The sequence below is a fragment of the Pristis pectinata genome, chromosome 15 (assembly GCF_009764475.1).
Source record: "Pristis pectinata isolate sPriPec2 chromosome 15, sPriPec2.1.pri, whole genome shotgun sequence".
In the NCBI taxonomy this organism is placed as follows: domain Eukaryota; kingdom Metazoa; phylum Chordata; class Chondrichthyes; order Rhinopristiformes; family Pristidae; genus Pristis; species Pristis pectinata.
Window position 1 is genome coordinate 15,341,068 of NC_067419.1, and position 24,835 is coordinate 15,365,902.

Consider the following 24,835-nt stretch of genomic DNA (forward strand, 5'->3'; position numbering starts at 1 on the left):
GCAGCTGATTGCTAGTGCTTCATGTTCTGAGAGCCCATAGTGTGGATAGTAATGTTAGTACTGTTCTTTGTTTTTGTACTAATATTCCTCATTCTTTGCTTCCTTACCAATTTACTGCTTCTTAATAATTTTGAAGATTTTTGAGTTGATCACAAACGAATAGTTAAGCTATGAGATCCAAACAAAAACATCTGTGTTGCTGATCCAGTATCAAAACCACCTACTTTACATGATTTACTGGAAGCAAGTTTTTACATTATAAGATTTTTGTGATTGTTATCTTACATTTAGCCTAATAATGGTTAATTTTTATTAGAAGCAAAAACTGGTGCTATTGAGTTATTCTACAGCTCATTATACTGCTTGCCCAGTTTCCTTACCATTGATAGGTACGTCATCACTAACAATGAGCAATGACTTGATGCACATTGAATATTCTTTGCTGTTTCAGTGTTGTATCTCTCTGTCCATGACTCATTTTCTGCCCTTTTGCTCTCACTTCCTCTTCTTTGGTCCCACTTCCCACACTACCAACCTCCTGCATTCAACAGATCATCCCTTGTAATTTCCGATACCTCCTGTATGATACAGATATCAGCATATCTTTTTTGCTTTCATTGTTTCAAAGATGCTATTCCCTTTGGTTTACTTCCTCCGATCCACATTCCCCTTCATCCTGCACCTTCTCCTGCAACCATATAAATGCAATGCCTTCTCATTGCCAGGGGCTGACCCCTGCTTTCGACCTCCTGTTCCAACGAAGCTGAACGTGAGCTTGAGGAACAGCACCACATGTTCTGACCAGGCACATTGCAACCTTCTGGACCGAACACTGATTTCACAACTTCAGATTATTACCCATTGTAGCATTGTACCACACATTTTCAGTATTCCACTACTTATGGTTGTTATTCCTTCTGGTAATATCAGATTGCACTTGTCTTCTATTTACACCTCTCCAGAGACCTGGTTCCATCATCACCTTTGTCACTTAATCTGTCCAGTTCCCTACTCTATTGCACATCTTCTCTTTTGCTCTCTCAGCAACTGCCCCTGCTCGACCCTCACCCCCACCAACCACCACCACTTTCTATGCAACTTAAAACAAGTTTTACTTCTATCTTTTCCCAGTTCTGATGAAAGGGCATCAATCTGAAATATTAATTCTGTCTCTTTCTCCACATGTGCTTCACAGCACTGAATATTTCCAGAATTTTCTATTTTCTGCAAGTTATCTTAATTTGAAAATGAATAAGAGCTATGATTTTGTTTTTATTATTTTATTTTCCTAGTCACTTATCACCTTTGTGAATAAACATCTAAACAAACTCAACTTGGAGGTGACAGAACTGGAGACACAGGTAGAAATGTTATTTTTCAGAAAGCTGTACAAAGAAAGTAATTGATTACTTGTTAAAATATTCAGAACACCCTCACCTCTGAATTATACATAATTCCTTCAATAAAAGAAAATGTTTCTATTTATGCTTCATATCTATTTATGCTTCAGCTTCTCAGCTGATGAATCTGTGCTGCTTCACGTTGAATGTTACTGGAGGAAGCACTGGAACTTGCATGGGTGCAGAATATTCTCTTGGTGGGGAACATCAGTATCCATCACGATGAGTGACTTGGTTGCACCACCACAGGCTGGACAAATCCTGAAGGACATAGCTGCCAGACTGGGTTTATGGCAAACAATGAGTGAGCCAACACCAGAGATAAACCTATCTGACCTCATCCTCAGTAATCTGTCTGTGGAAGATGCGTCTGTCTGTGATAGTATTTGTAGAAGTGATCACAGCACAGTCTTAATGGAACAAAGCCCACCTTCACATCCTCCATTATGTTGTGCGGCACAGATCTGGCAGCTCAAACTGGGCATCTGTGGCACTATGGACCATTAGCAGCAGTGGAACTGTACACTATCACAATCTATCCTATCACGTCCCTCACTCTATCATTGGCAACAAGCCAAGGGCTCAACCCTGGTTCAATGAGGAGTGCAGAAGGACATGCTGGGGCAATACCAGGCAGACCTAAAAGTGATGAAGTGCTATATGATGTAATGCAGGGCTACTGCAATGTACCGTAGGGCTACATGCTTTCACAACTAACAGATCAAATCGAGCTTTGCCATCCAACAACATGTAGCTGTGAATGATGATGGGCAGTTAAATGGCAAAAGGAAGGAAGAGGGTCCAGGAACATACCAATTCTCAGTGATGGCAGGGCCTACCAAGTGAGTGTTTACAGCCACGTTCAGCCAGAAGTATTGAGTGGATAAACTATCTCAGCTTGCTCCTGAGATCCCCACCATTACTTAAGCCAGTCTCCGGCAAATTTATTTTCCTTCAAGTGATACCAAGAAATGACTGAGAAGAAATACTGCAAAGATTGAGATCAGATTTCATTCAGCTATAATACTGAAAATATGTGCTTGAGAACTAGTTGTGTCCTTAGCCAAACTCTTCCAGTGCAATTATATTACTGCCTTCTACCCAAGATTGTGGAAGGCTTTATGATCTGTTCAGAAAAAGCAGGACAAATCCAATCCAGCTAATTACCACCCAGCCAGTCCACTCTGAATCAACAGCAAAGTGATGAAAGTTCTCGTTAACAGGTCTAGCGAGCGCCACTTCATCATGAATAACCTACTCTCTGAGTATGCTTTCAATGATGAAATTTCAGTTTCACCAGGACCAGTCGGCTCCAGACCTTATCATCTTGGTTGAAACGCAGATCAAAGAGCCAAATTCTTGAGATGAGGTGCGAGTGATTGCCGTTGACATCAAGGCAGCATTTGTCTATGTGTAGCAGGGGACAATGGGCATCAAAGAAAAAGTACTCCAGTGGTAGGAATCATGCCTCTTAGAGGAGGATGATTGAGGTCGGAGAACGTCACTGCAGGAGTTTCGCAGAGTGGTGATTTAGCTCATCGTCATCTGCTTCATTGATGACTTTTGTTCCACCATAAAATCAAATGTTAATGTTTGATGATGATTGTGCAACGTTCAATTCCATTTGCAAGTCTTCAGCAAATGAATCCACCCATGGCTGCATACAGCAAGACCAAGACAGCATTCAGACATGAACTGATAAGTGGGGAGTAATATTTGTGCTGCCCAAGTGCCTGGCAATGACCATATCCTACAGGAAAATCTAGCTGCCTACCTTTCAATGGCATTACCGTCACTGAGCCTTTGATAAAAAGCTCAGCTGGACCAGCTGCATAAATACTTGTGGCTACAAGAGCAGGTCAGAGGTCAGGTATCCTGCAACGAATGAATCACCCCCGACACCCCAAATACTCTCCACTTGTTTGAATGAGTCCAGCATGTTCGACACCATTCCCCGATAGATTGGCACCCCATTCATCACCCTAAACACTCATTCACATGTGAACGTCAACCCGCACTGTAATAAAGCAAACAACAGCAGAACCAAGAAGCGTACAGAAAGTTCTTTATTGTTTAACGCTAGTGGAAGTATGGGGTACATGGAGGAGTAAACAGTCAGTTCTGCTCTTCCCTGCACGTGGCCCGACTCAAGGAATACAGGGTGCTAACAAACTTAAATACACTGTTCTCCAGTGGGTGTCCACCTACTGCACAGGCATACCCATATTTGGGTATGCTAGACCAGCTTACGCTACCATTGGTCAAGCCGAGGCTGCTGTGTGCAGCCAGACAGGTTAACACGTCTTTCACAGTCAGTCAAAAACAACCCTGTTTCCTTGTGGCCTTGAAGCTCGGCAACTCCTTACACGAGCAGGTGGCTCAAGCTGTTTACCAGTAGAGAGAGTAACCCTCTGTTCACCAGAGCTCCCTTCCTATTGTCTTCTACACACATTGGAACAGTGTGCACCACCTACAAAATGCACTAGAATTACATGCCTCAGCTATTTCAAAAGCACCTCTGCCATCAAGAAGGCCAAGGGCTGCAGGCACATGGGCACGTAATCACCTGCAAGTTCCCATCCAATTCACATGCAATCCTCACTTGGAAATATATTATCATCCTTTATCGTCACAGGGTTAAAATCCTGGGACTCTTTACCAAACGGCACTGTGGATGTACTTTCTCTGGAAGAACTGCAGCAATTCAAACGGTGGCTGACTATCACCTACTTAAAGGCAATTCGATATTGAGATCTTTGCTAGCAATGCCTAGATCCCAGAAATGAATTTTAAAAAATTTAATCTATAAGAATCACTTGAGAGGAACTTTACAAAATAAATATACAGAATCGAATATAAACTTGCACCTCGTTTTACTCTGGTGATTGCGTTGTTGAAGTAGAAATAAATTACTAATATCAGTTGTAAGTAGTATGGATTGAGTTTGATTAATTGCTTGCTTTATAGATTAAAAACACTGTTATTCTAAAATCCCTACCTGATGTCAGTTTGCAGATGGTGTGTACCTGGTGTTGCTTATGGGACTTCTTGAAGATTATTTTGTCCCTCTCTACAACTTTTACCTGACACCAGAAAGTTTTGAACAGAAGGTTAGTATTACAAGTGTAATGAAGCATAATTAAGTCAAAAGACCTTGGAATTCATGAGAATACTGATTTAATATGACAGTGAAGGTAACAAGCACTTATGTACTATGATCTTTTATCTTGTTTATGGTTCCTCCTGTTGTGCTGTATTTAATTGGAGAGGTGAACATGAGTGTATTTTCCAGAATTTGAAAGAACCTATTTTTTTAATGTAGGAGTAAATAAGATCCAATGGTGCTGATTGTAGAATTGTGCAAGGATTATTTTACAGATGCTGCACAAAAATGTAAAAACTGTTAAATACGCTAATTAGAAATTGGACCTACTCCAATTTAATTTTACACATTAAATCTTTCTAGTTCCTGAAAAATATTATTTCTTATTCACTTGACCTTTATGAGAACTATTAATATGGTCTGTCATAAGTCAGTGATGCAGCTACACTTGTTCCACATTTCTCGAGGTTAAATTTAAATTTCAGATGTTTATCTGGCAGCCAGACAACTTGGACAACATAAACACCAACAGTTCAGAGTTGGCGTACAATGTTTTCGGTTTTCTGCCATTGCTAGATTTGTATGGTGTGGATTGATCTCAAGCCCTGAATTGACACCAAAATAAATTCCAACTTCCAAGGAATTTGCTTTTTATTCCTCTGGAGTGAAGCCAAGTTCTGATATTTGAATTGGGATATGCTGGCAGCACGAATGAACTCCAAACCTCTGCTTTTATATTTCTGTGACACAGATGTGTCCTTGGAGTGGTTGACAACACAGCTTTGTAACTCAACAGTGTTCAACTTCTTGAGCAGGTTTGTCCCATTGATGGGACAAACTTGATAATGACAACTTAATCCTGTTCCATGGCAGTTATCCAAGGCTGACACAAAGATGAACTGATGACCACATAGTGGCAGTATCTTAAAGACTACATACTTCATCCCCCCAACGTTGGCTGTCCCGCCCCTCCCTCAGCTCATCCACTGAAACCCTCATGCATGCCTTTGTTAGTTCTGGCCTGTTTTTCCAATACCCTTTGCCTTTCCATTCTTCTTAAAGAAGCTCATCATAAAGTGCGTCTATATCCTGTCTTACACAAAGTTTGTTCATCCATCACTCCTGTGTTAAGTGACATGCACATGCACAACCTTAAAATTTTCATCCCAACTCACATTTGTTGTTATAATTTCCTTCTCTGACTATGCTCCTTCTGGGCCCAGTTCTGGCCTCGTGTACAGTCCTGATTTTCAACAATTCCACCATTAAGAACTAAGCTTTCAACTCCCAAGGCTCAAGTTTGGTGGAATTCTCGCCTTAAACCTTTGTCTCTCTTCTTTTGAGATGTGACCCTGCCTGGGCCTTTTGTTATTTTTCCTTGTGCCTGATGAAGCACCTTGAGAATTGTTACTGTAATTGTCACTGTGGAAGTTCTCATTTTGAGACCAGGGTCTTAAAATTGGCTATCTTTGTGGGAGATGATTAAATTAAGAGAGTGTTATATTTTTGGAGCACTTTGTTGTTCTTGACTCTAAATTTTTCATTACTGAATTAAAATATGTAGCACCTGTGGTTCATTTTAAATGTTGAGTATGCAAAGTGATGGTTGTTATTTTTGTCTATTTAAATGTTAGTTCTGCTATACCATTTTATATGACAGTTGCACTGACTTACACTGGTTAACGTGGGTTGAGTTTCACACTTGACTCCGGATGTGAGCCATGTGACATGACATTTTGTCTTGCTGGTCTCAGTCCAATGGTTTGAATTGACTTTCTACCCACGATTAGAACAGTGTTGCAACTGTAGCAGATGATAGACAAAGCTGAGAGAGATTGCTACACAGCTGTGAGTTGATACTGTGTCTGTGACCTCCATCACAGGCTGTGAATAGGACGATGTAAAATGCAGGCTAGGTTGAGCTATGAATTATGCAAGAATAATGAATTAACTTTTTATCTTGGGGAAGAGTTTTGTTTTACTTGAAGTAATAAAATAATTGGACTAAAAACTTATTTGTTTTGTTTAGGTCCATAATGTGTCATTTTCCTTTGAGCTTATGCAGGACGGAGGACTTAAGAAACCAAAAGCTCGGCCAGAAGGTACAATTCAATTTAAGAAAACTATCATCTGCGCTATAGAAGCTCAGGTCTCATGTCACAAAATCAATTTTCAGTGTCTGCAAGAAGCAAGAATATTGCCAACATTAAACTTCCAAAAAAATAGGAGAATTAGGCAACACACTAGTTACAGACTACAGAGTAGAATTTGTTCAAGATTAGATCAGTTTGGTACTCATTTTATGCATTTCTTTCAACGTTCAGGATTTACAACCATAATTGGCTATAAATGCTGAGTGGATGATCCAATTTGGCTTTCTTCTGAGAGCCCCACCATCTCAGAAGCCAGCTCTCAGCCAACTTGATTCCGTTCACGTGAGCTCTGAATACAGTAAAGGCTCCAGGACCAGATAGCATCCCATGTGTAGCACTGAAATCCTGCACTTCAGAAGTAGCTGCACGTCTATCCAAAGTGCTCCAGTGTAGTTGCAGCAGTGACAACCACCTACAGTGTGGACAACTGCCCCGGTCTGCCATGTTCATGAAAAGCAGGACAAATCCAATCTGTCTAATCACCACCCTATCAGTTAATGAAAAGTATTATTGACAATGTTATCAAGTGGTACTTATTCACCTATCATCTGCTCATTCATGTCTAGTCTTGAGTTTCGTAAGAGCCACTCAGCTCAAGACTCATCACAGCCTTGGTCCAAATGTGGAGTGATGAGCTGAATCTCAGAGATGAGGTGAGAGTGACTGGCCTTGTCCTTGAGGTAGTGTTTGACCAAGTGCGATATAAAGGAACCTTTGGTAAAAGTGCAGACCAATGGGCACTAACGGGAAAAAATGCCGCCAGCTGGAGTTGTACCTCACACAGTGAAGACGATTGTGATAGTTGGTATTCAACCATCCAAACTTCGCAACATCATTGTCAAAACTCCTCAGGGCAGAGTCCTAATCCCCTCCATCTTCAGCTGCTTCATCAGCAATTTTTTTTTCCCCTCCATCATAAGGATAGACTTGGTAATGTTCACTGATGATTATCTAATACTCAATTCCATTCACAAATCCTCAGCAAACAAACATGTCTACATGCACGACCAGACAATGTTCAGGCATGGGCTGAAAAATGGCAAGAAACAATCATGTCACACAATAACCACCTCCAGCAAGGGAATCAAAACATACTTAACCTTGACATTCAATGGCATTAGTATCACCAAGACGGAGGAGCCATTTATATGGTGTGGCTACAGGAGCAGACCCAACAACCCAAAAACTTTTTACCATGTACAAGCCATAAATTGACCACCAAATTTGAGGAGTGTGATTATTGCAGTTTCAAAAACACCCTAGAAGCTCAACAACATCCAGAACAAAACAATCTACTTGATTGGGACCTACCCACTACTCAAAACATTCATTCCTTCCATTACCTGTAATCAGAGTAGCCTATGCAGGTAATTGCAGTATGTAAGCTACAGCTATTACTTGCCTAGACTATTCTGACTACACCTTCTAAATCCGTGACCTCTACCACCAAACAAGACAAGGCACAAGTGTATGGGAGCTACCATTTACACATTCCCCTCCAGGTCACTCACCATTGTGACTTGCAAATATTTCATAATTCTTTCATCCTCACCGAGTCTCAATCGTTAAACTCTCTATCCAAGAGTATTCCACCAGAGCTACTCTGGTGATCCATGAAGGTGGCTCAGCAATTCCTCAAGGGGATTTAGAATGGTTAAAAAAACCTTTGCCTTGCTAATCCAGAAAAAGCTCAATTTTGAGTTGTGTGTGCAACCTGGCATTTTTAATTTGCTAGTTGCATCGTAGCTATACAGATTACCAGCTGGTCTGATGTAGAGTCTTGTGCAAACACAGCTCATTCTCTGGTGAAGGAAAAAAAATCTGACAATGTTGGCTTTATTCCCTGTGATGTTTGTTTCCTGTTGAGACCATAGGAATTTAATACCACATGGCAGTAGCTCCTCAAATTCTATCGTCAAATACTAAAGGACATGCACTTAAGCTGCGAAGAGGAAAATTTAAAGGAGATATGTAGGGTGGTTTTGATTTACATAGAGTGGTAGATGCCTGGAACGGCCTGCCAGGGGTAATGGTGAAAGCAGATACAATCGTGTCGTTTAAGGGACTTCTGGATAGACACATGAATTTGCTGGGAATGGAGGGATATGGATCATGTGAAGGCAGAAGAGATTTAGTTTAAATTGGCATTGTGTTCGGCACAGACATCATGGGCTGAAAGGCCTGTTCCTGTGCTGTACTATTCTATGTTCTGTGTTGTAAATTCTTACCCTCTGTGGACAGCTCACAGTTTACCCCCATATGACACACAGCAAATAATTGGAATGCCTAAGTTCCGAAATTCCCTGGGTTCATATTGCTGCATACTGCATTATTATAAGCCATTGGCCTGATGTTCCTTTTTCTGTTTTTTCTTCTCTACTTTTGCCTGGATTCTTTCTTTGCAACTTAAACATTGTTAAATTTTGTTATAATTTTCACAGTAACTGAATTGCATATTCTCTCATCAGATGTTGTAAATTTGGATCTGAAGTCGACGCTGAGAGTGCTTTACAATCTATTCACAAAATACAAAAATGTGGAGTGATTGCCAGAATAACCAAGATGTGTTCGGGTGGAAATATTACCATTCAATTGTCAGGACTGACTCCTATGTATCTGTGCCTTACCAAGTTTATATTAGTATTGCTTTCTTGTTTTTTTTAAAGTCTAAGATAACATTTTGTGATTTCTTAAATGAAGTGTTTTCTGTCTATCTGGGTCCATTTCCTCCTCTAAAACCATCTCTGTATTTAATTAGATGTTACCATTCTGGTTTACTTAGAGGAGTTTCAAGCATAATACTGTTGCACAATCAGTGGAACTTGACTCCTTTTCCTCCTTTCATTGTATGTTATACAATAGGCCTCCACTGTCATATGCAGCTTCTCTATGTAGATTACTTGGCCCTTAAATGGCCTGATATAATTGCGATGGAATGTATAATCTCTTCCTTTTGTAACATTATGAAGTTTAAGCAGTCATTACTTCTTTTTGCTATGAAGGAACACAGACTTCCTTTATAGCATAAAAACATTTCTTTAAATATTGATACCAATTACAGCTGGAGAATTGTATACAGCAATGATTGACACACAAGTGATGGGTATAAATGTAAAAGTAGTCCTCTGGGCCAAACTCAAAGTAAACTTTGTGAACAAAGTTGATACTTTTACTGCAATACTATTACCTTCATGAAACTGAGCTAAGAATTCTTTCTCCTTGGTCAGCTCGCCTACCATCCACCCCTTGGCCAGTTGGAATTAAGAGTAAACAGTGAGGCAATGAACATTGTTCTGGTACTGTGGTATTTTGCTTAGTTCTCTGCTCAAGGCCTTTCAGCTGAAAGAGTGAGCAGACATCCTTTCAAGTCCAGACTGATGGCATTGTCTGTGATAAAAGGCTCCTTCCCCGGAATCAAATATCTTTGCAGTAGTGCAGATGAGATTTAGAACTTGAAGAAGCAGCCGTTTGGACCTCTTGTACAGGGCCGCAGCATTACTGTAAGCTGGGGTACCTCATCACAGCACCAATGTAGTTCATTCATCATTATTAATGTAATCAAATAATACTTGTGTGATTATTTGCGGTGGGGCATTGAACAAGATCAGTATTTTCCTGTTGTGCAACCTGTCCATGATTTTTAGGAACATGTGCACAGTCCTTAAGAAGGTTGAGATAAGTAAACGCCTATCGTGGAAGAATGACACATAGCTGATCCGAGAGGTAATTGTCAAAATTAAATGAAAGGAGAAACAATTAATGCAATGATGTTAAACTTTTCACCCAAAGGCATTTACTTTCTCTTCAAATATTCGGCATTTATGCTATCTATTGAGCTTAGGAAAGCCATGAGTTGCTGCTGCAGTTTCCAAATTTCACAGATCATGATTTAATACAACAATGAGATATGATTTGAGAATAGTAATTAAATACAGACACACAAGACTAAGCTTAAAAGGAAGTTAATCATTTCATTGCATCGATATATTCTGTTGCAGAATTTTATTGACCATATATTACTTTGAAATATAGGAAAAGGAAATGAAAATAAATACTACAGGGGAAAATGAAGAATTAATGTCTTCTTCAACCAGATGGTGGTGCTATAGCACAAGTAGACTGCAAGATGCAATTACACTTTCAAAGAATTTTGACATTACAGAGAATCACCTGTTTTCAGGGTGATCGTTGTGTCTGGTGTCAAAACTCTAACGCCAGAAGTACTTTGAAATGGATTTATACAACTGGATGAAATGTGCTTTAGAGTCAAAATCTTCCCCTTGATGACATTGATGGAAAGTAAGAATGCATTGCTAAAGTTGTGATAAGGAGAAATATCCTCCTTATAATCAGTGATCTTTTCTCGTGTATATAGGGTCACAAACATGTTACCCACTGACCGAGGGGTGGTGTTAAGACTTTCCAAGTTGCACACTTGTATAGGGTTCTGATCAGCTCAAGGTTCCTTCAATGTCATAATCCGCTCAACAATCTAGGGCGAGTCTGATTTTAGTGCTTGCCTCTTGCCAACTGATTGATCATCCCACAGTCCTGACTAAAGTTGAAGGAAGTGATAAAATTAATTTCTCATAAACCACAATTGAAATTTGAAGGCTTTGTGTGAACCTAGGACCCAAGCAAAACAAACACCTCAATGGTAGGGAATATTTTCAGAAATTGTATACTTGCATGTTAATAGTTCTATTTTTCTGCAAATATTTGTTTATGATGCATTGTAAACTCCTATTTGGCAAGTCTTTTTACACTTATAATTGAGAAAGGAGTCAAAAAAATCAATACTAAAAGACTGACAGGAAAATAATCACAATGCATCTGGTGCTTGAGCAGTGGATAAAAAGATATTGCTTGCAGTTGCAGCTAAATTTAATAATGTGCAAAACAAGTACCAGGAATAATCATTTTGCAGCCTTGATAATTTATAAATAACACTTCCTCAGTTGTAATAAAATGTTACAATAGCATGATATTGCCAACTGAGGTGCCATTTGGAAGTTACTAATCAACTATATGCTTACTTGCTGTGATAAGCAATAACTTACTTGAAGTACATTTTGAAGAGAGTTTTGAATGTTGCTAATAAGATAGCTTATTATACATGGTATAGTCACTGGACACTTGCATATTACTTGAAATTTGTACATTGGGACTGCAGGTTCTCTTTCAGATATTGCACTGTATTGACTCAGTGAAAAAATCAGTAATGTGTTTTCTTTCTCCCAACTTCTGCTAAATTTTAAATAACTTCAGTGTGAGAAATCAATTTCTTCAGAATGTGGGTCACCTTAAGTTTTTTCCAAAGTTATGCTATTTCTATACTAAGCATCATGATGAATTCTGGCAAAATGTGTCCAACCCGAAAGATTAACCTATTTCTCTTTCAATGGATGCTGATTAATCTGCTGTGTTTCCAGCATTTTCTGTTTTTATTTCAAACATCATCACCTCTGAGCTGTTACCTCATTCTTCTTAAATTTCACTGTCATAACTTTGTATCCTGCTTTGCATCAGATCTCACTCGCACATCATTCCTGTGCTCATTTATCTGCATCAGCTCTTGATGCTCTTAAATTTGACAATTTTTGCAATGTATTTAAGTTGCTCCAAACCTTCATCCCTCCACATCTTTGTAAACTACTAAATGCTCTATTGCCCACCCACACTTTCAACTCATCTGACTAATCTTCTGTCCATTCACCTGTCCCTGCCTGTCACCTAAAACCTGTTTTCCTGGTCTTGCTGTAGGGCAGTCTGCTTGATTATTGTGGGAATTATAAATGTAGCTGAAGAATTTGGGATCATCGGTGTTGAGTTGCACTGTGAAGTGGCACAGCAGGTAGAAATACTACCTCACAGTTCCAGTGTGTTCAGTCCTGACCTCTGGTGCTGTATGGGCAGGATTTGCATGTTCACCCTTTTTACAGCATGGGTTTCTCCTGAATACTCCCAAAGATGTGCTGGTTGGTAAGCTAATTGGCTGCTGTAAATTACTGCTATTGAAGGTGGGTGGCAGGAGAGCTGAGGGGGGCTGATGGTTATGTGAAAAAGAATAAGTTACTGGAGAATAGGATTGCTCTGGGACTCATCATGGACTCATTGAGCCAATAGGCACCTTCTATTTCAAAAGGAAAAAATGAATGTGCTAGTTTCAGGAGGGAAGATAATTGAAACAGCAGTGATGTTTGCTTCCCATTATGCTTCTCTGATGAATTTGTAGCAGTTGTTCCTTTCCTCCCTTCCTCCCAAAAAAACTTTCATATCTAATCTGGTTTCAGTCACTCGAAGCTTTTTCCTTTGAGCCAGTGACAGTTTTAGTGGGGCTTCCTTGTGTCACATTTCAATGATGTCAAGAGAAGTTGCTCTTGATTTCCCCCTTTGGGTAAGATTTGGTAAATTTAAGAGCAATACAGTTTGTGGTTTTAGTATGATCAGCAATCAGCAGATTGAACCAAATTACCTGTGGTCTTCACCTGTTCTTGTTTACTTGGGTGATTCTTGCCAGAATTAATCCACGAGTCACTTTAATGTGGCTGTAATATTACTAAATCTTTTAAAGAATCCTCAACTTTATCAAGATAACTGATACACAATATGTTCTTCAGGAGTACAAAGAAAGGTTTCAGAATCATGGAGTAAATTACCAATTATTCAGTTTTGCTGTAGGCTTAAAGTAGCTGAACATTAATCTTTGCAGCTGTGTTTACCAATGGTGTCTGATTCCTTAAATGCTCACTTGAATTACTTTGACACAAAGCTTGAAAGGTTTAGGCATTAAGAATAGTTTTAGCTGCCAGAAACAGCTGTAATTAAAAATACCAACAAAATGATGTCCAAGAATCTGATTTTAATTTTTAACTAAAGTGGGGGGAAAATCTTTTTAGAAGTTGGAGAATTTTGATTATCTGTGTTTTCTTTATTCTAGTGTGTAGCTGGTATGAATTTTAATAGCATCAGGTTAGATAATTTTGTTTCCATATTAAATATCAAGTGCACTGTATTTATGATTAATTGAATTTAAGATTTGGTTGAATTCAAGCTGAATTAATCTTCCTAACCACTGAACTGGAGTAGGAATCTTGACTTAACGTGGCTTGCTAACTTTGACTTGTATTCCTTACAGCATATTTGCATTTTTATTTTGTAAAAATCATATAGAATCTACTAAGACTTCACTCGGATATCAATGGTACATTTTATAGCTGTGAGAGATATGTAAGTACTAATAAAAATCAAGAGTGTGCAGATAGCTGGGCTACTGTGCTCTCACCTGCAATGTCATGACTGTTTTCCACTGAACAGTGTAAAAACAGACACTTTCTTAACTGAGCAACTGCATTTTGTAGAGAAGTATGTGGATTGCTAATTTCACTTCAAGGCATGAGGTGAAGCGCTGTGAACAAAAAGTTGATGAACGGAGAAATTCACATAATAGTTATAGTTCAGTATTATAATTTATTTTAGTTGCCTTTGCTAAGTGAATTTCAGTGCAACAACCACAAGAACCCCTATCATTAACAACCTAACTGGAGTGTTCTAATGATTGAATGGAAGATTATATAATGCTGCAATACATTTTTCAAAGTCAAACTACTATGATACACATGCAGTTTTTGGTCCACATTAACAATGTGTAGCATTAACTGCAAATGTAATTTATTCTTCAAAAATTGGAGGTCTTCATAGAATTAATATTTGACCACTGTCTTTATCATCGCTGTTACAGTGGTGTCCCTGGAAAACTTGTCTGTGTATTGTCTTCAATGCATTCATCTAACTTTTCGATTCTCATTATTTCCATACTCATTTGGTAGTCATTAGCCAACAATTAGCAGAGAGAAGTTCAGTTCTTAGAAATGTTTTTCAGGCAATATCCTTTGGCATAGGAATGGGATTGTCAAGGCCAAAATTTATTTTTCTCTAAGTTAGCGTGATTGAGGGTAGACTTAAAGAAGCAATGACTTTAGAATCTATGCCAGAATCTATAGCATTTTAACTTGGATGTCCAAAGTTCCATGCCTCACATTACTTCTAACCAGTACATATCAAAATGCTTTAATCAATTAGGTTATATCCAAAGATTTGAATTTGAGATTGTAGCTATGACTAACAGTAAATTCTATCAGACAGATTTAAATTCTGATAGATTCTAAGTTCTGTGTATCAAAGTGCTGAAATATATCATGTTGTGTTAAGAAACTACCGTTCCATATCTTGCTGACCATTAAATTTGGCCCTACTGGGCCTGCACATATTGAGTGCAAAATAGTTCTAATTAACAATAAATCCATCTGATGTAAAATCCACTTGCACTGTGGTCAGTTTTAATTGTAGTTTACTGACGTTGGTAGTGGCAATCTTTGTGCTGCTTTTTGGATCAAATACAGGCCTCTGCAACAGTATACGGTGAACTTTGTTCTACAACTAACCAATGCTTTAACTTGCAGTTCTTGATGATGCTGGAGCAAAAAGGAAGTATGTTTCTTTCCCCAGTCCTGAGGAAATCACACAAATTTAACTGTCGAAAGAAAATGTATCACATTGCTGGAAAACCATCTATTTTTTCTCTTTTGGGAAGAATTTCCATTTTATATTGAACCATCCTGGAGAAATGTTTGCCAGTTACTAGAAAAATAAGGATGTTGCAGAGTTGTGCCTTAATTTTAACAGCTGATAACTTATTTAATTTCATGTAACTTTCAATGTAAATGAGTTGTCATATTGTTTAAAATTATTTGGTTATGTTTTGTCTTCAAGATGATACAACCTTATGTATAAAATCAGTATGGGTTTGCATGAGTATGGAAGAAATATGAGGAGCATACAAAACTATGGTCTTGTGAAAGAAAATTGATGCAGGCATGGTTGTCAAAGATTAACAGTTATTTATTCTAATAAATGTTTACTAGCAGCCATATGTTGCTGTTTGCTTATTAAAATCCCACTGGCCTTGCACTTTGCCAGCTAAGATATGTGCTTCACTTGTCAATGTAATCAAAGCATTTCAGAGTGAAGGAAATGAATAAACAGACCATTGATATGCATCAGAGTTCTCTGGCCATTGCTAATTATTTAAACTGTAGGGATTTGCATTTATTTTGATTCTGAGAGATAAATTATGACCCCTTCAACATATCCAGTTTGTGCCTCTGCTGAACTCGATCAAGTCACAACTGAATTCCACCAGTTTCATAGTTTAGGCCAAATTATGCTTTATACTTCCTAAGGTCTTTTAAAAATGCAATCTCTTTCTTTTAAGACTGGCAAAGGCATTTTTATAAAATAGAATGGATGCTCTGAACGTGCTACTTCAGGGGAATCATTCTATTCCAGACACTGAAAAAGTGATAAGCTTTTATGAACACGTGCTTATATTTTGGAACAAGCTTGTATGAGTTTAAAAGATAGGAAATGACAGTGTTTACCTAATCAAACTAATTACAATTGTTCATTTTATTAAAGTAGCTGTTTTAGGAGTTTGGAGTACCAAAAAAGATTTGAGGAAGATTTAAAAGACAGATCATAGTCACATCCATGTTCCCCCTAAATTTATGTTGGGACATGATTGAAGAAATAATGAAGAAACCAACTATGTGCACCTGCCTTGAGAATTTTACAGAACAATATTTAAGAAAGGGTGGGTTTGGGGATTGAACCAACATGATCACTAGTTATTACTTGTGACTTGAGCTGCTTTGATAATGTAGATACCCCCAGGAGTTGCTTGTGGCAGAATACCAGAGTAATACCCATGTTAGTGTGGTGAGTGCACTAAAGTTCCTGGTCAGTGTGGCTTATAAAACGTTGATGTGTCATGTTGTTAATGGTGACATTGAAGGTTAGAACTTCCTCTTATTCATGATGAATATTTTCCTGTCTCTAATTATTCTAGGCTTGTATGTCACCCAATTCCTCTGTGGTATAAATGGGCTGCTTCATTATCTAAAAGCTTATGAGAGTGGTGGGTGCATGGAACACAGATACATTAGGGACATACAAAAGACTCTTAGCCACATGAATGATAGAAAAATGGAGGGCTATGTGGGAGGGAAGGGTTAGATCTCAGAGCAGGGTAAAATGTTGGCACAACATTGTGGGCCGAAGGGCCTGTACTGTGCTTGTAATGTTCTATGTACTGGAATAGTGCCAGTATTAATGAGGGAACATTACTGAGGAAGCAGCTAAAGATATCATGACTAACAACTTATGCAACAAATTCCTGGTGCCACAAAGAATGCCTTCAGACAAACACCTTAAGTTGATTATGAGTTCAGGCATTTGTGGGTATCACCTTCGTCTTCCCTTGCCGTCAGTTTTGTAAGACCCTCGGTAAATAAAAATAAGAATTGTTGATGTGGCGGTGTAATCCAAGGGCTGTCTTTAATGCTGAAAGTAACAATACTCTGTTGGAATACACGGAAAATATCAATCCCCTTGAGTTTATGATAATGCTGCAACTTATTCCAATAAGACCCTATGATTATCATCTTGCTATCTCTGCACCAGTTGTTGCCTTTTCTCCTGGACTGTGCATGTTAATTGCACCTTTTGTTCTACATTGCTTGAAGTTGGAACAGCTTAAAAAGCAGAGCATATTGCAGCTTTTTATCTGGCAGAGTTGTTGTCAACAAGGTTAATTGGGTTGAGAGATGCAATACAAGAGTTAATGCAACTTGCATAATTATTTTAATCCTTAATTCATGGGTAATTTAAGAGTACCAAAGATATATCACCCTAACAAGAACATTCATTTATTGGAAGGGATCCCAAGGCATTCCAGGAGTATAATACTGTAAAAAAAAATAGACTAATTTGAAGTTAGAATTTTAATATCCTTAAATGAGCTTATGTGGAAATAATGAAGTCTCAAGGGTTTTCTACCATGGAGATTTGTCAAAAAGGTTGTTATCCGATGATTGAGAAAGTACCAATTGTGGAGATTGGGTATTATGACAATTGACTATTAAGTCTTGTTTTCATTATTTTTTGCAATAAAACATTGAAAAAGCCCCTTGGGGAGTGGTGTCAGGTAATTGTAAGGTCCGTCCTGCTGGTAGGAAGACCAGAGTGAAGAGAAAGGACATACGTTGGAAGCTTTGTTATGGAACAGAATTGTCCTGTAACATGGCTTGGTAGGTTTAGAGGAAGTTTGATGGAACTATTGCAATCTATTTGTGGATGTGACCATGGTAAGGCTTGCTTATTACACAGTAGAAAGAGGAAGGATGTAAAAATTTAGAAACGTCACTGCAGACAAGCTCAACAGTGATACTTTCATTACAGTTACATTTTTGTTCAAAGTGAAGGAGGTGAATGGAGAATGGTAAGTACTGTCAATATTTTTAGATCTCCATATATAAGAGAAGCTAATGAATGTTAAATGAAGACAGGGTAAAGCTCACTTTATATAGCAACTTCACATGCTTCTGTCTTTGTTTCCTGCACCCCGTTAATCTGGCCAGTTCGGGCTCTGTCAGTAGCAGGTTCATATAACAGCAACTTGGTTAAATTTCTCCAAATCGGTTGATTGACGGGTGGTTAAAAAGTATCCAATTAAATTTTGTGAATGTCTTCAGTCATTATTTTCCAGGACACAATTATTTGGTGAATTCTGTTATACATTCCCATCAAAATCAGGTTTTTGCCATTAATACCAGACTGCAAAGTATCCCATGAGCAAACACTAAATCATTGGAGACTACTAAAAGGAAACGAAAGTCATTGAGCCAGTGCATATTGGTTTGATTCAAGATAGTGGAATGAATGCAACTGTTTTCTGACTGTCAACTACACTAATAAGTATGAAAACAAGTTGAATTGAAAGAGCATGCTCCAGTTTGACATTGACTGTTTGGTTTTGCCAGTGGCTGCTAAAAGTAAAGATGTATCTGTTACTGGGTACTGTAACATCATTGGTGGTGGGTACTGTAACATCATTGGTATTAATATAATTGTTTTCCCCACAATTTCAAAAAGAGCCAACTCAATTTAATTTGTTTATCACAACAAAATATTTAGTTATGTTGACACTCTGCTTAGCTGCAGATGTCACCATATCTGTTGAAGCCACCTCCCCTGACCAACACGTGTCACCGAGAAGATGCAATGGATTGGAAAGGAGTTGATGCAGCCAATTTTGATGGCAACACTCTTACAGATTCAGAAGTAGACCCAGTATGAGTCAATTCATATCATCGTAAATTTACTGTAAAATTGGTATATGTGCACATTTGAGTACAGTTCAATTATAAATCTTTCCCTCCTCAAGGAGGCATTTTAGTCAACAATAAGTAAAACATTGAGTTAGTGGTATATAGTCATTCAGCTACCGTGACTTTTTTTCCCCTTTTTGTAGCAGCTGTTTTACAACAGTAGGTGGTCCATACCATTAACAACCATGATATCATTTCCGTTGTACGGACGCCTGTATGATTTCCAGTTAAAACCACAAAGAACAAAGAGGAAGTTGCAATGATATCAGAAAAAAATAGTTTTTGCTAATTTTTTTTAAATGGTTTTTACAATGCGCGATTTGAATCTAGAATCATGACCATTAGCCTCTCAAAGTTCTATGCAAGAATTAAAAGTGAAGAGTTAAATATTTCCTTGCCACAAAGTCCAATTTCTTCAAATGTGCAAACATGAAGCTCTTTTTTTTCTTTTTCCATGATGTTGTACCAATGATCAGTGAGGATGATGATTAATTATTTCTGATGGTGCAAAATTTCAAGGAGCTTCTCTGAAAACTATCTCATCTCCAGAGTACTAGACGATCAAAGGTAAGTTTTAGCAATACTTTTATGCATGATTTTCATTGGCTTTGGCAAGGAGAATTTTCAAATGCCATTTACTCAATGTTGCTAAATCCTGCAATGCTTAACAACGTGCTAAAACAGATCTGTCCCTCCAGTGTAAAAAAAACACAAAACCAATGAGCCTTGCATTTTCTGGATAAAGTTGGGAGCGGTGAGATTTAAAAAAAATGATTAGAAAAAAACTTCAGTTTATAATGTTTTACTAGATATCAACATTTCCACATCTCTCCAAGTTTTGTTTTAGATTTTCTTGTAGTGAAAAGCAGAATGATCGGGGTGGGAAGAACACAGCATCATTACAAGAATTGTTTTTGTTTCTGAGTATGTACGATGGGAAGAGCCTGCATTCACAAATTAAGAAATCGCTCAGTCAGTAGAGTTGGTAAGGACATAAAATGGGGATGTGCACTTTTGTTTGTGTTCTTTACAGCCTTTTGAAAATATCTTGTGGTATTAGTGCTTACAGATTAGCAACTTACTCCACACCCTCTTTTCAATCAAGTGAAAGTTTTGCTGTTTTCCAACAGTGAAATTCCCTCACATCCTCTATTTTTTTTCACCATAACATGGCAACATTAGCCACTCTAAGCCACATTAAAGCAGCTTGGATAATAACTCTTGACTTTTAGGAAAGAGTTCAATTTGTTTTTATTTTAAATGGTTGCTTAACTGAGACTTATAACATATAATATGGTGGTTGGCATATCGCATTCGCCATACCAACACTTCATCTTGCAGCTTGTTGACTTTCTGAAACATCATGCTCACAATAAAGAATTTATGTGATGTCTTTATTTTGGAAAATGCCTCATGGAGGGATGTTTTGGCCAAACCTGATGTTGAACCAAAGTGAGATGATAGAGGTGACCAAAAGCTTGGTTGAAGAGATGGTTTAAAATATGGTCTTAAAGGAGTGGTAAAATTTAGTGAGGACATTCCTGAAGACTGGGCTGAGACTGCTAAATGTGCAAAGGCCAATGGCAGTGTGAAGGGTGAAGATGGACAACTGGGAAGGTGAAATAGCAATGATCATCCCTGTGGCTACCCTGTGATTAGGGCCCAATGCGGGAAAGCATACAGGCACCAAAGCTTTGAATTGGCTGAATGAATGGTGGATGGGAGTCCTAACAAAGCTATCATTGGGAGTGACAAAGGCAGAGATGAGCGTATCATCAGCCGGTGACAGGAGGTATTATAGAGATGAAAATAGTCATTACTATGTAATTCACTATCACCGCGAACTGTTTAAGCATGCAGGAATTAACTATGCAACATTAAATGCCATTAAGCATTCATGACAATGAGTACATGACTCTTAGTTTGCGATAATATTTGCTTTAATGAACATAGTTGACCCTGTGTATTTGTCTAATGCAAAATATTACTGGGAATGCTGAAATGAAAATATACCTATAATTTGTTTTTGTATACTATATGCTAATAATAAGAAATATAAATAGAATCAGGAGCAGAACATCTGGCCTAATTCAATAAAATTATGGCTGATCTTTTGCCTCGATGCAATTTTCCTCCTCATACCCCTTGATCCCTCTTAATATCCAAAGTCTATTGATCTCTGCCTTGAATGAATAACCAACAACCTCCCAAGCTGTTTTAGGGAGAGAATTCCAAGGAATCACTACCACCTGGCTGAAGGAATTTCTTCTCATCTCGGTACGGAATAGCTGATGCTATACTTTGCAGCTGTGACCCCTTGTTTAAGATACCCCTGACCAAGGGAAAGATCATCCCTGCATCCATCCTGTCATTACCTAAGCATATGTAAATAAACAAGGAAACTTTGCAAGCTTATATTCATCTTTAGCCTTCAAGATCAAGTTCCAAATTTTGCAAGCAATGATACAGAAAATCTCACAAATGTAAACCTTGTACAAAAGAGTGGTTTTATCTTATGATGTTGGATATCATACTTTGAACCTAGCCTGTCTACATATGAAAACAAAGTACTGCAGGAGGCCAGGCAGCATCTGTGGAGTGGGAATTAACATTTCACATCAATAACCTTTCATCAGAATTGAGCTATGTACTTATGTTTAATATTCATGTCTGAGCACTGCAGAGACTTGTTGTCAGAAGAATTGCTCCTGTTCTCTCAATTCATTTTCAATCTTGTAGAAAATCTTCCATAGTTTAAGGTGGTTCACAAGACCCATATGTCTAAGGATAAGTTAGCCCATTTTTATCACCATATAAATCCTATATGTGACAGATGTAATTCGGAGGTGGCTTCCCTGACACATATGTTTTGGTCCTGCCCTCTTCTGGAAAAATATTGGAAAGACATTTTTAATATTATTTCAATTGCATTGACTATTGATTTACAACCTTATCCTATTACTGCAATTTTTGGGTTACCAATGATGGATTCCGGCCATCTATCCGCTTCAGCTTGTCGTATGATTGCATTTGTTACATTAATGGCCAAGAGATCCATTCTATTTAAATGGAAGGATCCCATACCTCCTACCACATTTCAATGGTTTTCTCAAACTATAACATGTTTAAACTTAGAAAAAATTAGGAGTGGTACTGTTGATCCTTCGCTTAAATTTGAGGAAATTTGGAGCCCATTTATTCAGTATTTCCGTATGATGTAAGCAGACCTCTCTCGAATCCCTTTCAATAACCTATTTGAATATAGAGGAGCGGAGCTAACGACATAATAATGTTTTTCAACTGAAGAAATAACAGTTCAGCTTTTTTGTTGAAGTTTTTGGTTTGCTTTTGTTCATTATTATTATTATCTTTTTTCTTTGTTGCTTTACTATGGGTTTTTTTAATTTTGGGGTTCTCTTTTCATATAGTCAAAGTTCTTTTCAAATTCTTTTGTATTGGGTTCATTTAGTAAGAGACTGGAAGGCTCAGATTATATATTTTACTCCCTGTGTTTGTATACGTCAGCTGTTATTATTGTAATCCCGATCTCTTCACACCATGTGTATAATTACTATTGTTATGTGTATTAATTTGAAATTTAATAAAAAGATTTAGAAAGAAAGAAAGAAAGAAAGAAAGTCTTCCATAGATGGATGCTTTACAGAGATTATGTATGTATCTACATTTGTACCTGCAGGTGAAGCCATGTGAAATGGATTCCTCTTTTGCTAATCTTTTTGCCGGCTTTGAGGAAGTTAAAGAATCTACAAAAATTGACATTCCTCTAGGTTTGTACTTTGCAATATTTTTTTCCCTGCACAATAGAAGTCTTTCTGTTGGGGGAGGGGGGCACGTCAGGTTACTAGATTCCCAATTCCACTTCGTGATTGGCTAAGGGTAAAACAATTCACAGACAAGATATCAGTCACTAGTTTCTAATGAAATGGAATACCCCATCTCCAATTACTGGCCAAACATATTCAAACGAGGAATAGGCAGGATTCAGAAATGGACCATATGCATTTTGGTTAGAACTCAACCGTTCCCAAAGCTTGAACTGCCCCAGGTTACAGCTGGTTGTAAGGACTATAAAAGCCGTTGTAATTTCTGTTCCTTTGAGAAACCCAAGTGATTGTTTAAGCACCTCTGTTGAGTTAACCTTCCAAAATAAAAAGAGTAGAAGAGAAAATGAAATAATTCAACAATTAGTTTTTAGGTGTTGGATTGGCTTTTTTAAAAAAAAACTTAAGAATTACAAGAGGAAAAGGGAGTTCCTTTTGAAGTTCATATGATGACTAATTATAAAACTGACCATGTAATATGATATAATTAGAGGAAGAGAGGCCCTGATTATTGCACTGTGGGTAAACAGAAGCAAAATGTGAGAAAGAAAATGTTGAAAAATATATGACTAGTTGAGGATGACGGACAGGAAAAGACGAGGCAGAAGCGATAAAGGGGTTTGACTATCAGAGACTATCTATATCATGTCAATGAGTATGAGGAAGACTTCTGGGAGGAAAAAAAGGAGGACTGCTCTGCATTTGGAAGCAATCTCAAGAATCAAATAGACTTGTAGAGAAGACATGGTCACAGAAAGATCTACATGGCAGCAAAAAAGGCAGAAGTTAGAATGTGTGGCATAGTCCAGAGATCTCTGAGCAGAGGTTTGAACAAGAGTGAAGTTAAAATTTCACCAGATGTCCTGAGTGAGTACATCAAGGTTACACAGCAGTATGATAATCATTTACTGCTGTACTCATAGAGTCATAGTAATGGAGTGGAGGAGAGGTACAGCACCAAACCCCTGTCCAGATTCTACCACTCTTCTACATACTATGGACAATTTCCAGTCGCCGATTAACCTACCAACCTGCATATTTTTGGGATGTAGGAAGAAACCAGAGCAGCTGGAGGACACTCACATGGTCACAAGGAGAATGTGCAAGCTCCATGCAGAATTACGGTTGAACCTGGATAGCCAGAGCTCTGAGGAAGCAACTCTATTAGCTGAGCCACTGTGGAGAATTGTTGACAAGACTGCAATATCAGAGTATGGTTTTGATCCATTGATACCTGGGTCGTGGGCTTCCGCTGAGCCACTCCGTATCTTGTGTTCTAATTTTGTGGGCAGCACAGTGGTGCAGCCAGTTGAGCTGCTGCCTCATAGCTCTGGTGACCTGGGTTCAATCCTGATCTCCGGAGCTGTTTGTGTGAAGTTTGCATGTTCTCCCTGTGACCATGTGAGTTTCCTCCAGGTACTCTGGTTTCTTCCCACAGCCCAAAAATGTGCAGTTTGGTAGGTTAATTGGCCACTGTAAATTGTCTCATGTGCAGATGAGTGGTAGTATCTGATGGATTGATGGGAATACGGGGAGAGTAACATAGAAAGGTGCTTGATGGTTGGCGTAGACTTGGCAGGCTGAAACACCTGTTTCTCTGCTGTAACTTCTCGACAATGGACTTCCCAAGACCACAAATCATCGTGGAAATGTGGAAGCCATTTGAATTCATCCATGCCATTTTTTAAAACTGGGATTGCACCATCTAAGTACCTCTTGAATATTTTCATTGTATATCCCCTGTTTCAAGAAAACTTCTCCAGGTATAGTTATTGCTGATAATATCAATTCTGTGTTTTTTATCTAATTTGTATGTATTTGACAAACCTTTATAATCACTCAACAGAATTTCTGGCCACTCTTACATTTTATAGTACCTACAAAGTCAGTAACTTTTCCTTGTGCTGGAAGCAACTAGAGTGAAATTTAACCCTGAACTTGCAATTTATAAAGTCAGAAGAACATTTTGTTTAAATTTTAAGGTATTTTAGTACCCTGTACCAATTTTAGCATGCAATGAAACATTCAAAACCCATTACCTTTTTCTCCAGAAGCTTCAACAGGCTACTATCAAATATACCTGGTCGTTTCATTTAATGATTTTCCGATT

The 24,835-nt window shown here is 38.1% G+C and overlaps 2 protein-coding genes across 4 annotated transcripts in view; both read left to right on the forward strand.

Moving 5' to 3' along the window:
* Positions 1-15,715, forward strand: part of LOC127578368 (beta-parvin) — a 54,376-nt gene extending 38,661 nt beyond the window's left edge. For both annotated transcript variants that reach the window (XM_052030313.1, XM_052030314.1), the window contains exons 10-13: positions 1,293-1,361; positions 4,409-4,510; positions 6,533-6,605; positions 9,125-15,715. In XM_052030313.1, the coding sequence (XP_051886273.1) occupies positions 1,293-1,361; positions 4,409-4,510; positions 6,533-6,605; positions 9,125-9,201 (321 nt within the window). In that variant the 3' untranslated portion in view covers positions 9,202-15,715. The remainder of the gene's footprint in view (positions 1-1,292; positions 1,362-4,408; positions 4,511-6,532; positions 6,606-9,124) is intronic.
* A 2,189-nt stretch (positions 15,716-17,904) lies between these two features.
* parvg (parvin, gamma) overlaps positions 17,905-24,835 on the forward strand; it is a 33,269-nt gene continuing 26,338 nt past the window's right edge. The window contains exons 1-3 of one of the 2 annotated variants that reach the window (XM_052030839.1): positions 17,905-17,994; positions 19,360-19,450; positions 22,581-22,671. In XM_052030839.1, the coding sequence (XP_051886799.1) occupies positions 22,596-22,671 (76 nt within the window). In that variant the 5' untranslated portion in view covers positions 17,905-17,994; positions 19,360-19,450; positions 22,581-22,595. The remainder of the gene's footprint in view (positions 17,995-19,359; positions 19,451-22,580; positions 22,672-24,835) is intronic. The other variant, XM_052030838.1, reaches the window with a different exon arrangement.